Raw genomic sequence first — 14,431 nt, 5'->3', positions numbered from 1 at the left:
GAAGCATGTTACTCTGTAGTCCTGACTTTTGTCATGAGAGTGCACAAGCTGTTCTAATAGCGTGGACTTTATAGCTTCTGACTGCCTGTAGCACCCGTTGACATCATGGATGGATGGGACTCTGCATACATCTTACAAACAGTATAATATACAAATGCATTTTGAAATCAACAGATTTCTGCAATAGGTTAAATGGATATTCCAGCCTTATAAAAATATGGGTTAAATGTCACTTTAAATACTATGAGACTGTAAAAAAAAATCTTTGCAATAGACTTCAATTATAATTTTATCCGCTTTTCCTGTCGTATTAATTCTGAAAATTGCTGGTTTTCTAAATCCTGTTAAAAATGTACTTAACACAGATACATTCCACACAGTGCTTGTTTGCATACTATAGTTACCTATTTATAACGGTTACTAACTGGCGTCAGCAGAGAAGGAATCCAAAGTTACAAAATGGCTGCACGCATTGATTTATGGACAGTTATTTTTCAAAATTTTAACTAATATAACTAAAAAATATTTATTTATATTACTCTGAATAATCTGTGATTTGCATACTGCTACTATCTAGCATTTTTTACTGTTTAAGGTCCTTTACCTGTGTATTGAATTTCACTATGGTGCTCTCCTCCTGATCTAGAAATAAAGAGAATGGCTCTGTGTATTATAGGAAGCGTTCAATGTAAAATTTCCCAACAGATCACTGCAGCTATAATGAACCAGAGTCATTGTCCCTATTAGCACTTCCCTCATTAGATTTGCAATGATTAGTCAGTGATACTCCTGACTGGATGCGCTACACTCAGAGGCATGAACAATGAGATTTAAACAGACTACATCACTGGACAACAAACTCACTTTAAGGAAAAGAAAACACCTATTGAATTCCACACATTTAACGTGTGGCAGTAAAGGGGCAGATTTCCCCGTTTACGGGCACATGCTAAATAGCCAGCCATTACAAGTGGCTCGCTAATGCTCCCATGAGCTAAGCGAAATTAATCAGAAGTCAGACCTTTGGTTAAATAAAAAAAGGTCTGACTATTTTTATACTGTTAATATATATGTTCTATATAGGCTTATATACATTATATGTGTCTATACACACATAAATATATAAACATATAAATATATATTTTAAATTTGCTGCCCAGCACTGGGCTAGGTTCTCAGCCGTAAAAATGGTTTGATATACCAGCGCTAAGAGATAACCTAAGCTGTGAAACACAAAAAGGGGCCTAACCAATCCCCTAAGGGAACAGAATCTCAAAACAATGATAGTGATCACAGCGCCAATCGGCCTAAGGATAAGTGCACACTCACGTAAGGGAGGGTTGAATAGATTTATTTTATACAAAGTAATACTAATAAAATTAGTATTAATATGAACAAGAGTTAAAATAGCAATAGATATTTAAAAATATATTTAATTTAAACACAAGAAAAAAATAGAAATAAATATAAAATGAAAAATAAAAACCGAATATTTAAAATAAGCACAAAATTGGTAATCACAAGATAAATATTTAAAGGTTAGGACAAGTTGAGTCAGTTGTTGGGGGAGACTATTACGTCTGCTCCGTTGAGAACCTAATCTAGAATTGGGTGTATCCTAGTGTATCTGACCGTGGGTGAGCACGGTCTAATACCACTAGTAAGATGAACCCTTAAATGATGGCAGCAAATAGACTTAGATGGCACCGTTTAAGGGCCTAAAACCTGGTAAGTAAAGTGCAAAAAAAATTTTCACGATAGATGCCAGTGGGATTATGGATCCATATCCAAAAAATTTGGCCGCAGTGAAGATCCTACAATCTGAGTGCTTGACAGTGGCCGCACTCAAATTAAGGTCTAAGGAACTAGCCCCTGTTGGCAGGGGTATCTGGCTAACCAGTAAATGTTAATTTTGCAACATGAAATAAAACAGTGAGCAATGGGTACAGATAAAATATGTGAAGTAGCAGTGATTGCAATAAAAAAACTCTGCGATCAGTATATAAATCTAAAAACCATTCTAGGGTAAACCAAGTGAGAGAAATACAGAAAGAGTGGTATGGACAACACAACTAGTGCTAATTCCACAAATCGTGTACAGTGTTCTGCACAAAAAAATCGAAATAAAAAATAAAAAATAAAAATAAAAAGTGGTCTTTCAACAAAGGATAACAATAAGCCTTACAGTGCTAAAGTGCAGGCAAACAAATTAAATGTGGACAATATCAATACACGTCTGTGCCAAAAAATGATAAAACAGGACAATATTAAAACAAGGTAAGTGAAGTATCGTGTGGTGTCTTGAAAAAATCCAAGTGAACTTCTGTTGGGCCCAAGGAAAAAAAAGGAAAACTGTTGACAAAAAATAAGGAAAAAATGAGGAAAAAATGAAAAATGCAAATGTCAATGTGCCAGTCAAAGTTATGAATAGACCGCAATATATTACAGACTACAGTCTATTAAGGAAGTTCCATTATAGATCTTTATCCATATAAAAAATAGTGGTAGCTGGAAAAAGGATTTATCCGGGAAATCCTCTGTACAATCCGGCTGTGACAATGTCGTTGATTCCTAGAAGCAGAAATAAAACATAGAGTGGCAACGTTTTCTAAAAGTAGAATAATCAAAAAGATGCTTACCAATGTGTAGTCTATGCGTTTCGGTCCTCACAGGACCTTTATCAAGACTGGTTCATTGGTAAGCTTAAGCATCTTTAAATAGGCGTACTAATCTATTAACCGGAAGTACCTCATTCTACTTCCGGTTTTCGGCTAATTTCAAATGACCGTTGTTTCCTTATTAGGGATATTCCCATGTGTTTAATACTAAATAATTTACCTTTTAACATTCTACTATTGGATACTAAAGATGTAACACATTATGGTTCGTTCATAGTTGGTAACATCGATCGTATGATGTCACTTCCGGTAAGTATTACCAAGTGTCATTTCCGGTTAGGGTTGACAGATGTAAACAAACCCGGTATCACTTCCGGTTGTCAATTTGTTGATTTAGATAGGGTAAAGGGGTTAGATGCCTTCATATTTTCCTAATCAGTTAGTTTGAACATAATCTAATACAGACTCGCTAATGTAGACTACATGCTATACATCCTAATTGTATATACAAAATGTATAAGATATATATTAGCGTAATCTCCATCAGAGACCCAGAGGTTAAATGACAAAAAGGTGAATAAACTCATGTTGAAAAACTTTGTTATATACTTTGAAAATGAGTAATTGAATGAAAAGTATCTGTGAATTTCTTAAATAATAGAAGATTCTTGGTAAACAGCCTGGGTTTTTTTCTTAATACCCTATAGTTTTTAATGTCTCGAATAATTTAAGAACAGATATAATACCCTATAGTTTTTAATGTCTCGAATAATTTAAGGACAGATATCTGGACATAATGGGCAGTTTGTTTCTGACACCGAGTTATTTGTGTGTCTGTAGCAGAGGCTAATCTATAGTGAGGATGATAAAGCAAATGGGAACATAATGGTTCCTTGCTTGTTACCTTAATTTCTGAGATTGAGTTTCAAGTAGTGCTAAGAGTGGCTAAACAGATGCGTTATTTATCTATGCGTAAAGCCTCTTGATGTGGGGTGTTCAAAGATGGAATTCATATTCTGGGCTGGTGGGGGGTTTTCTAGGGGAGTCGTGAAGTGAACACTAACAGTCGAGTCATGAACCTATATAGTGTGTCTTGTTTGACAAATATTTGGCAAAGGCAGATTTAAAGTTCATATTCATAAAGAGAGGGATAATCGGTTTGACCTTGTGAGTTTTCATTTAGGCATAAGGTTATCAAGGTAGTAGGGAGGTGTTGTATATGAGAGGGGACCATAAATTGATGTTAGTTCTATCCAGTTGTGTAATTTGGCGTTAGTTGAATAGATAAGTAAGATCCTCTCTATTATTCAGACCTTTAGGATGAAGGCAGTCCATCAGAAAGATCCATTTGGATTCAGCTTTGAGGAGGGTCTTTTCAAAGTCACCCCCTCTCCAATTTCTTAATACTTTCTGTATGCCCATAAATTTCATCTCTTGTATTTTTCCATTGTGTTTCGTGGCAAAGTGTTTGTAGAGGACCGTGTCTTTATCCTGTTTCTCTATTAGCCGGATATGCTCTCTTAACCTATCTCTGAGGCTTCTTGAGGTTTGGCCAATATATTGAAGGCCACAAGAGCACTCTATGAGGTAGATAATACCTGTATCCTGACATCTGATAAGGTCCTTGATCTTAAATTCTTCTCCCGTTTGTGTTGATTTGAATGTCTTTGTTTTAGTGCCTCGTTTACAAGCTTTGCAGAAATTTATGGGCATACAGAAAGTATTAAGAAATTGGAAAGGGGGTGACTTTGAAAAGACCCTCCTCAAAGCTGAATCCAAATGGATCTTTCTGATGGACTGCCTTCATCCTAAAGGTCTGAATAATAGAGAGGATCTTACTTATCTATTCAACTAGCGCCAAATTACACAACTGGATAGAACTAACATCAATTTATGGTCCCCTCTCATATACAACACCTCCCTACTACCTTGATAACCTTATGCCTAAATGAAAACTCACAAGGTCAAACCAATTATCCCTCTCTTTATGAATATGAACTTTAAATCTGCCTTTGCCAAATATTTGTCAAACAAGACACACTATATAGGTTCATGACTCAACTGTTAGTGTTCACTTCACGACTCCCCTAGAAAAACCCCCACCAGCCCAGAATATGAATTCCATCTTTGAACACCCCACATCAAGAGGCTTTATGCATAGATAAATAACGCATCTGTTTAGCCACTCTTAGCACTACTTGAAACTCAATCTCAGAAATTAAGGTAACAAGCAAGGAACCATTATGTTCCCATTTGCTTTATCATCCTCACTATAGATTAGCCTCTGCTACAGACACAAAAATAACTCGGTGTCAGAAACAAACTGCCCATTATGTCCAGATATCTGTCCTTAAATTATTCGAGACATTAAAAACTATAGGGTATTATATCTGTTCTTAAATTATTCGAGACATTAAAAACTATAGGGTATTAAGAAAAAAAACCAGGCTGTTTACCAAGAATCTTCTATTATTTAAGAAATTCACAGATACTTTTCATTCAATTACTCATTTTCAAAGTATATAACAAAGTTTTTCAACATGAGTTTATTCACCTTTTTGTCATTTAACCTCTGGGTCTCTGATGGAGATTACGCTAATATATATCTTATACATTTTGTATATACAATTAGGATGTATAGCATGTAGTCTACATTAGCGAGTCTGTATTAGATTATGTTCAAACTAACTGATTAGGAAAATATGAAGGCATCTAACCCCTTTACCCTATCTAAATCAACAAATTGACAACCGGAAGTGATACCGGGTTTGTTTAAATCTGTCAACCCTAACCGGAAATGACACTTGGTAATACTTACCGGAAGTGACATCATACGATCGATGTTACCAACTATGAACGAACCATAATGTGTTACATCTTTAGTATCCAATAGTAGAATGTTAAAAGGTAAATTATTTAGTATTAAACACATGGGAATATCCCTAATAAGGAAACAACGGTCATTTGAAATTAGCCGAAAACCGGAAGTAGAATGAGGTACTTCCGGTTAATAGATTAGTATGCCTATTTAAAGATGCTTAAGCTTACCAATGAACCAGTATTGATAAAGGTCCTGTGAGGACCGAAACGCGTAGACTACACATTGGTAAGCATCTTTTTGATTATTCTACTTTTAGAAAACGTTGCCACTCTATGTTTTATTTCTGCTTCTAGGAATCAACGACATTGTCACAGCCGGATTGTACAGAGGATTTCCCGGATAAATCCTTTTTCCAGCTACCACTATTTTTTATATGGATAAAGATCTATAATGGAACTTCCTTAATAGACTGTAGTCTGTAATATATTGCGGTCTATTCATAACTTTGACTGGCACATTGACATTTGCATTTTTCATTTTTTCCTCATTTTTTCCTTATTTTTTGTCAACAGTTTTCCTTTTTTTTCCTTGGGCCCAACAGAAGTTCACTTGGATTTTTTCAAGACACCACACGATACTTCACTTACCTTGTTTTAATATTGTCCTGTTTTATCATTTTTTGGCACAGACTTGTATTGATATTGTCCACATTTAATTTGTTTGCCTGCACTTTAGCACTGTAAGGCTTATTGTTATCCTTTGTTGAAAGACCACTTTTTATTTTTATTTTTTATTTTTTATTTCGATTTTTTTGTGCAGAACACTGTACACGATTTGTGGAATTAGCACTAGTTGTGTTGTCCATACCACTCTTTCTGTATTTCTCTCACTTGGTTTACCCTAGAATGGTTTTTAGATTTATATACTGATCGCAGAGTTTTTTTATTGCAATCACTGCTACTTCACATATTTTATCTGTACCCATTGCTCACTGTTTTATTTCATGTTGCAAAATTAACATTTACTGGTTAGCCAGATACCCCTGCCAACAGGGGCTAGTTCCTTAGACCTTAATTTGAGTGCGGCCACTGTCAAGCACTCAGATTGTAGGATCTTCACTGCGGCCAAATTTTTTGGATATGGATCCATAATCCCACTGGCATCTATCGTGAAAAATTTTTTTGCACTTTACTTACCAGGTTTTAGGCCCTTAAACGGTGCCATCTAAGTCTATTTGCTGCCATCATTTAAGGGTTCATCTTACTAGTGGTATTAGACCGTGCTCACCCACGGTCAGATACACAAGGATACACCCAATTCTAGATTAGGTTCTCAACGGAGCAGACGTAATAGTCTCCCCCAACAACTGACTCAACTTGTCCTAACCTTTAAATATTTATCTTGTGATTACCAATTTTGTGCTTATTTTAAATATTCGGTTTTTATTTTTCATTTTATATTTATTTCTATTTTTTTCTTGTGTTTAAATTAAATATATTTTTAAATATCTATTGCTATTTTAACTCTTGTTCATATTAATACTAATTTTATTAGTATTACTTTGTATAAAATAAATCTATTCAACCCTCCCTTACGTGAGTGTGCACTTATCCTTAGGCCGATTGGCGCTGTGATCACTATCATTGTTTTTAGGTTCTCAGCCGTGTCTCACAGCATGAAAAGGAGGCTCCCATTTGAGCTTATGGAAGCCTGCTCTTGTGAGCGCAATGCTTCCAGGCAAAATTGCGCTCAACTTGTAATACCAGCGCACATTTTCGTGCGCTGGTATTACTGAAAGGAGCGTAAATATAGCGCTTGCAAAAGCGCAATTTTGCTCTCTACTCGTAATCTGGGCCAAACACAATTTGGTTTAGTAAAAGGATTTTTTTAATGCAAAAAAGCTAATCACTTAAACTAGGGCACTGCCCAACAAATGCCATTTTCAAAGCATTTTTTAGAGTAGATTTTAGTTTAGTTTTTTTTATAGGGGTGGCATTTTTATGTGCTACTGGTTGTTCTTTTTTCTTTTTGGTAATTTACTTTTTTGTAATGCTAGTGTTTTTTTATTTATTTTTTGTAATGGTAATGTTTTTTTTATTTTTTGTAATTATAGTTTTTTGTATTTTTTTGTAATGATAGTATTTTTTATGTAACTTTGAAGGACTTAAGTTACGGGTTTTGTAGGGTTAGCTGTTAGGGGGTATTTTGCCATTGGGGGTTGTGTTGGTTATGGGGTTAATAGGTTTGGGGGTATTTTGCGATGAGGGGTTGTGGCGGTTATGGGTTAATAGCTATGGGGGCAGTTTAGGGTGTGGGTATTGGCGGTTTAGGGGTTACTAGTATAGGGAGTTTATAGCAGTGGGTTATGTGGTAGTTTTGGGATTAATAGAGTAGCGGGGTAATTTGCGGTGGGCTATGTGAATGTTTTGGGTTAATAATGTAGCAGGGTAATTTGAGGTGGGCTATGTGCTGGTTTAGGGGTTAATAGTTTGGCAGGATAATTTCTTTTATTTTATGTGGCGGTTTAGGGGTTTATAGTGTAGCGGGGTAATTTGTGGTGGGCTATGTGGCAGTGTAGGGGTTAATAGTGTAGGGGGTGGATAGTGTGGGTGGAAAAACTTTTATTATCTTTTATTTTGGTGCTTACTGCAACTTATTTCTCAGTCTAAACTATTTACATGAGTTTTGAGTTTACGTAAAAAGTTTGAGCGTAAAATGCGATTGTGTTTGAGCGATCACATTTACTTTCAACTAGTAATACAAGCACACATTGATGCTCAACGCCGCCAATAAAAATTATGGGGAGAAAATACCGGGAGTGTAAATTACCAAACAAACAAAATGTGCAGTAATTTAAACAGAAAGGGGCTGATTTACCAAAGTCTGGCGGACATGATACCCTGTAGCGTATAATGTCTGCCAGACAACGCTGAATGCTAACAGCATACGCTGTCAGCATTTAACATTGCACAAGCAGTTCTAGTGAACTGCTTGTGCAATGCCACCCCCTGCAAATTTGCGACCAATCGGCTGCTAGCAGGGGCTCTCAATCAACCCGATCATATAGGAACGGGCGGATTGATGTCCGCAGCCTCAGACCAGGTGGACCAGTTAAGGAGCAGCATTCTTAAGACTGCTGCTTCTTAACTGCTGTTTCCGGCTAGCCTAAAAGTTTGCGTGGAAACAGGGGCATCAGGGGCCATTCGGCCCTTGATAAATCGGCCCCTATGGCACTTGAAATACAGAGTCAAGGGCAAAAATACAGCAATTTTGCAATTGCGTTTGCTCTTCTCGCACAAACAGTTGCACTCCATAGATAATCTAGCCCAAAATAAATTAAATTAAAACAAACTAGCTAGTTGTCATTAATAAATAATATAATATAACCGACTACAGTGGTGCTCTCAACCATCTGCATTTGCTCCCTTACCAAATTATGTCATGCCCACAATGCTGCAAGATATTGTAAAACCCTACTTTTACATCCCATTATAACACACCAAGCTCCAACACCGCAATGGAAGGGTAACAATTGTATGTGAAACCCAATGTACAATCAATTGTGCCTGCACTGTATAGGAAACAGATATCAGTTCACAAAATGTAATATTTACACATGTGGAAACATTGCTGTTTAAATATAACATTATACACAATATTGTGCATTAGCACTGACTGGTGCACACCATTGTCCCAGCCCTGTCCGGGATTATACCTGGGACTCCTGATTCACAGCCTGTTGCCCTGTCTCTGCACCACAAAAAAGCTTTAGCTTGTGCTTATGCTTCGGGAGACCTGTTGCTTGCACTGATTGTGCTCTTTAGCTACACCTGTCTGCCAGCTGCAGGCAGTTACCTCATCAGCACTGTTATAAAAGGCAACCTCACAGACCACTTCCTGCCCTGACATTGTGGTTCTACCAGTCTGTTAGTCCCTCTGACCTTACCTAAATTCCTGTTTGTTTGTTTTTTGCTCTGGTTCTTGAATTTGGCTTGCCTTCTGACTATTCTCTTGAGTGTCCCTTTTGTTTGATGAAAGATGGACTGCTATTCTGGTATACCGAACTTGGCCTTGTCTCCTGACTACTCTAACGGAGTCTCTCTGTATTTTGTGACTTATAAGACTACTTTGAGGTATCTGGCTCTTGGCTTGTCTCCTGGCTATTTTCTCATCACCAGCCTATCTCTACTACCTGTTATTCTTTGTCACCATCTGCCTTCTCTGGTATCCTTCTCCTGTTCTCAAGTCCTGCAGAGGGCACCTACCAACCTAGCTCTGCAGAGGGAACTTGCAATGTTCCAGTATCCAGCTACTGCATCAACGCTCTGCAGGGAGTGTCTGCCAAATGCCATTCTCTAGCTCCTGCACTCAAGCTTTGCAGAGGGTATCTCTGCCAAGTCCCCATCTCCAGTTCCTGCTTCCAAGTTCTGCAGAGGGTATCCACATACTAGTATCTAGCCATTGTACTCAAATTCTGCAGTGGGTGTCCACCCAGCTTCTGAATCCTGTTCTAGTCTTCAACCTCAAGTGGGCATTCCTGTCTTTGGCCTCAAGTGGGCACTCTAGTCTCAGCCTTAGAGTGGGCATTCCTGTCCCTGGCCCTATTGTGGACATAACCTCATATTCCAGCTCTGGAGTGGGGGCACCTGCTCACTTATCCTGCTTCCAGTAACCGATCCTTCAGTGTCCTGTACAATAAACTTGCATTGACTGTGTGCTTCTTCAGCTATGCCTAAAAGGGGTAGTTCCATTAGAAGTTTATCTCACTGGCCCCTTTTAGTGCACAAGACAGCCCTAATTCTGACGCCTCCACACATGAGCTCCAAACCCTGGAACCACTCTGCCAAGCATGACAACCAGTGTCTAGACTAGATCTATCCAACAAATACAGTAAAGACATTTCAATTTGTAAAGATAACGTGGACTTACCTTCCATCTCTCTGTGCTGCCCCTCCTTCCGTGACTGTTTTAACAAATATCCCAAGTTTTTCCAGACCTGTGTCTGCTCCAACTCCCATTCCAATAATACTGACACCAAGGCCTTCTTCATCTATAATTGTAAGGACAGTGATTTAATAACTAATATGTTCCATCAATTTACATCATATAAGATAGAACTAGATTTGTATCATTGTTGCTTAACATTACATTTCTTTCTCTAATTTTGTCATAGCAAAGTTCAAAACAAGTCATCATCGCTATGTAGGTAAGGCCCAACAATTAGACTCCTGTTGCTAATGTGACCTCACTACCCTGTAACTTAGGGCCCAATGATCAAAAACTTAACAGGATGGAACATGAAAAATCACACTGACACTCGCAGGGGTTGCCCTCAGAGAATTATATAAAAAAAAGAGACTGTCCATGCGAGTTCCAAGATGCCTCCTATAGTAAGTAAGGAACTTCCTGGAGAGGGAAACTTTGCTGGGAGCAGAGGCACACTATAAAAATTAAGTACTGCATCATTTTATTTTGGCAGCTGCATTACTTATGAATCAGAATGAATTAGAAAATAACAATATATGTTATGTGTTATTTCATGAAGAATGTTTTTGGAATAAAAGGAAGTCTACCTTTTAAAAAGAATGTTTGTCTAGTTATCAACTAAATCAGTAAATCTTTTTCCTCTAGTAATTAAATATTTAAAAAAGAAAATATATGAAATATCACAACAGATTTGTAGTGTTAAATATCAACAAGTAATAATGATTTTAACGTCAGAAATGTCAGATTATTGCTCTGCTTACATTTTATACTGCTTATGTACTGTGTCCAATAAATGAAAATAAAACATACAATAAAACACATACTCATCATAGTTGCAAACTAATTCTAAGCCAGTGCACTAACCTATTAAGGTCTTTGTAGCTTTTTTCAGAATAATGGGATTAATGAGCTTCTCTGTTGTGGAAGCTGAAATCTGATTCTAGGCGTTGCAGAGACAAGTTATTCATAATAACAAATGGTTGCTATCCTCATGCAATGTGCTTCTATTAATTTTTCATTTACCTTTTTCTAGGTCCACTGGGAATAAATCTAGCTTTTCTACACGTTTTTCAAGTTCATATTCTGCAGAAGCTGCTACTGGGTCTACTTCCTCGTTTCTTCTGTCATAATCTTCATTGGAGTATGTGTTGAATACCTGTTTAAGAGAAAAATATATTTTTTTATTTTTCTAATCAACCAAGCAAAAAAAAGCATGTACATGGATATTGATCATCTATCTATCTATCTATCTATCTATCTATCTATCTATCTGACTGTCTGACTGTCTGTCTATCTATCTGAATAGAAAGTTGTAAAATGGGGGTATTCGTTTTCCAAAAACATTTTTGAAGCAGAAGCACATTTTTTGTAGTCATTATAAATGTGGCAGAGATTGTTTGCCATTAGAAAAAGGTGACACTACGCAAGTAGGATAAAGCCACACATGAGCAGTATTACTCCACTAACGGTCTAACTATCTTGCTCACAGCCATATTTTTTAAAGAAAATAATCTCCATGTACGAGATAGCATAAGCTGCTCTGGAGCGAGGCAGGTTTGCACATGCGAAACTGCTACCAGCTTTGTAAGAAACATCAGTCATTAGACTGCTTCTTTTTACACTCTTCACCACCTCTGAGGTGGCAAAGTGAAATCACTCGCTTGCTCAGGGTGATTGACAGGACCTTCTCTCACTCGATTGGTTGCGCAAGAGAAGGGGTGGTCATGCGAGTCTGCTTACTGCAATGTAAGAAGCAGTGGTCATTAGACTCTTTCGCTCAGGGTGATTGACAGAGCCTTCTCTTGCGCGATTGGTCATGAGAGAGAAGAGACGGGCCTTACACATTTATCGGAGTGTGTAATGATGCATACGGCCAGTGAACAAACAGATCCACTGCCCTTATGCAGCCAAGGCATACGGACAACTTCTCGAGTTGAGAAGCTTGTCCGCACACCGTTTAATACATGGGGCCCTCTATTTCTTTATCAAAACATTGATATTGCTTGTCATTTCTAGAAGTAAATGACCTCCATACAGATTGCTGTTATTGGAAAGTATGCAAATACAACTTGCCCAAACCGTATTATGCTGATGTAGCCTTGCTTCTGCATAGCCTCTTATTAGTCTTACACTTCCTCCAAAAACTCAATCAAAAGTTGTTCCAGTGTCATCAGGAAGACTTGGCTTCAGACTTACATAAACCACTTACACTTATGTTAACAAGCTGCAGAACAAACAGACCACTGTTCCTGCCCCAGATGCTGGGAAACAGGATCATTCTTTCTGATATATTGAAACATTTAAATGATATCAACAAACATGAACTCACTTGTATACCCTGTAAGCTGTAGCTCAAACATAACCATAGTTACATACTAATGTGACATAATATTTAGACAAACAGAATAAAGACACACAGTTATGATTTTTGCATTCCTCATCATTTGCGGACATTTGAAAGCTCTATGCTTACAGATCATAAACATATGTGCTGAATATCCATAATGATCCAGCTCAAATGTATGTATGACTAATTCATTTACAAGTTTTGCTATTCTTTTGGAAGTGAAAAGGTTAATTTTATACATGTAAACTGCTACACACTAGAGAACCATATCAATGTTTAAACGTTATTTTGAGATGCAGGGTTCTGGATGTGAAAGACAAACACCTTCATTATCATTACAATAGAAGGTCTAATTTCTCCCCATGCTTTTATTATTCTATCCGGGGACACTCTCAGTTATTTTTTCTTGGGGCACTTCCAATTACTTTGATATATTTTTGTTTTTTTCTTGTACAGCATCTCACATTAGGGTACCCTAGTGCTATATATGTTTTTAACACATATCTTGTTGCATAAACTGTATATGTTTTAATAATTGTTTCTTATATATAATCACTTTAGCCTCATCAGGCGCTCCCTATTTGTATAATTAACTTTCTATTTTAGATTTTTTTGAGGGGCCTTTTGGCAGTCTGTGAAAATTTATATATAGCTGCTGTAATATCTGCTCATCCGCTTGTAATCTAGCCCTTAATGTAAGCATTACATGCCATTCGAATGATTCCACAGAACGAATGTTATCATAAGCATACTAATATCACAATTAGAAGAACCTCTGTAACATTCAAATATTAAATGTGCAGTTTTAAATTTTGCACTTGAATTCCAATTCCAATATACTTACAGTAAACTATCTAAAAATAAATATTTAAATGTTGATATATGAATATTCTAATGTTACATGAAAGTATTTGAAAATAAATATTCAAATGCTGATAAATGTTAAAGGAATGTCAAAGTCAACATCAAAGTTTAACATTTTTCAGATACAAGGGTCCATTTATCAAATCTCAGAACCTGTCCACCAAGCATTGTGTCTAGCATTTATCATTGTACAATCCGCTGCTTGTGCAACGACAAACCATGCTTGCGTGCGGCCAATTGCAGGCGAGCAGGAGCTGTCAATCACCCAATTCAGACACATACGGAGGGCTTGAAAACCACCACCTTCTTAACAGGAGCCTACAGTGTGCAATCTTAAGATACTTTTAAATTTACTTCTATTATCAAATTTACTTTGTTCTCTTGGTATCTTTTGTTGAAAAACATACCTAGGTAGGCTCAGAACCAGCAGTGCACTCTGGGAACTAACTGATGGTTTCCATGTACAAGCAATAGTGCAACAATAAAACGCTTTAACACATTTGAGAATTTTCTCTTTGCACTTTTATTTCCCTTTAAAGTGGATTATTGAATGTTACATTTGCAAATCAAATATAAAAACAGATAAAAGAAACAATTAATGTTTGTTTGTTTTTTGTTTTTTTGCATAAACAAATGTTTATCGCACACTCCACATTTACTTGGAATGAAAAATTTCAGCCAACATTCTTTCGGCTAGATTATTAGTTTTGTGGTAAGGTGAAAAAGCAGCGTTAACAGGTCCTAACGCTGCTTTTTTACGCCCGCTGGTATTACGAGTCTTGCAGATTTAGGGGC

General features: G+C 36.9%; 1 protein-coding gene across 3 annotated transcripts in view; it reads right to left on the bottom strand.

Moving 5' to 3' along the window:
* PPP1R9A (protein phosphatase 1 regulatory subunit 9A) overlaps positions 1-14,431 on the bottom strand; it is a 558,902-nt gene that overhangs the window by 330,717 nt on the left and 213,754 nt on the right. For all 3 annotated transcript variants that reach the window (XM_053714066.1, XM_053714065.1, XM_053714067.1), the window contains exons 3-4: positions 11,449-11,581; positions 10,369-10,489 (exon numbers count right to left, since the gene is read on the bottom strand). In XM_053714066.1, coding sequence (XP_053570041.1) covers positions 10,369-10,489; positions 11,449-11,581 — 254 coding nt within the window. The remainder of the gene's footprint in view (positions 1-10,368; positions 10,490-11,448; positions 11,582-14,431) is intronic.

Source organism: Bombina bombina, chromosome 5 (genome assembly GCF_027579735.1).
Source record: "Bombina bombina isolate aBomBom1 chromosome 5, aBomBom1.pri, whole genome shotgun sequence".
Taxonomy (NCBI): domain Eukaryota; kingdom Metazoa; phylum Chordata; class Amphibia; order Anura; family Bombinatoridae; genus Bombina; species Bombina bombina.
The sequence above is the reverse complement of the archived record's forward strand: the minus strand, read 5'-3'. Positions and strand labels throughout refer to the sequence as shown.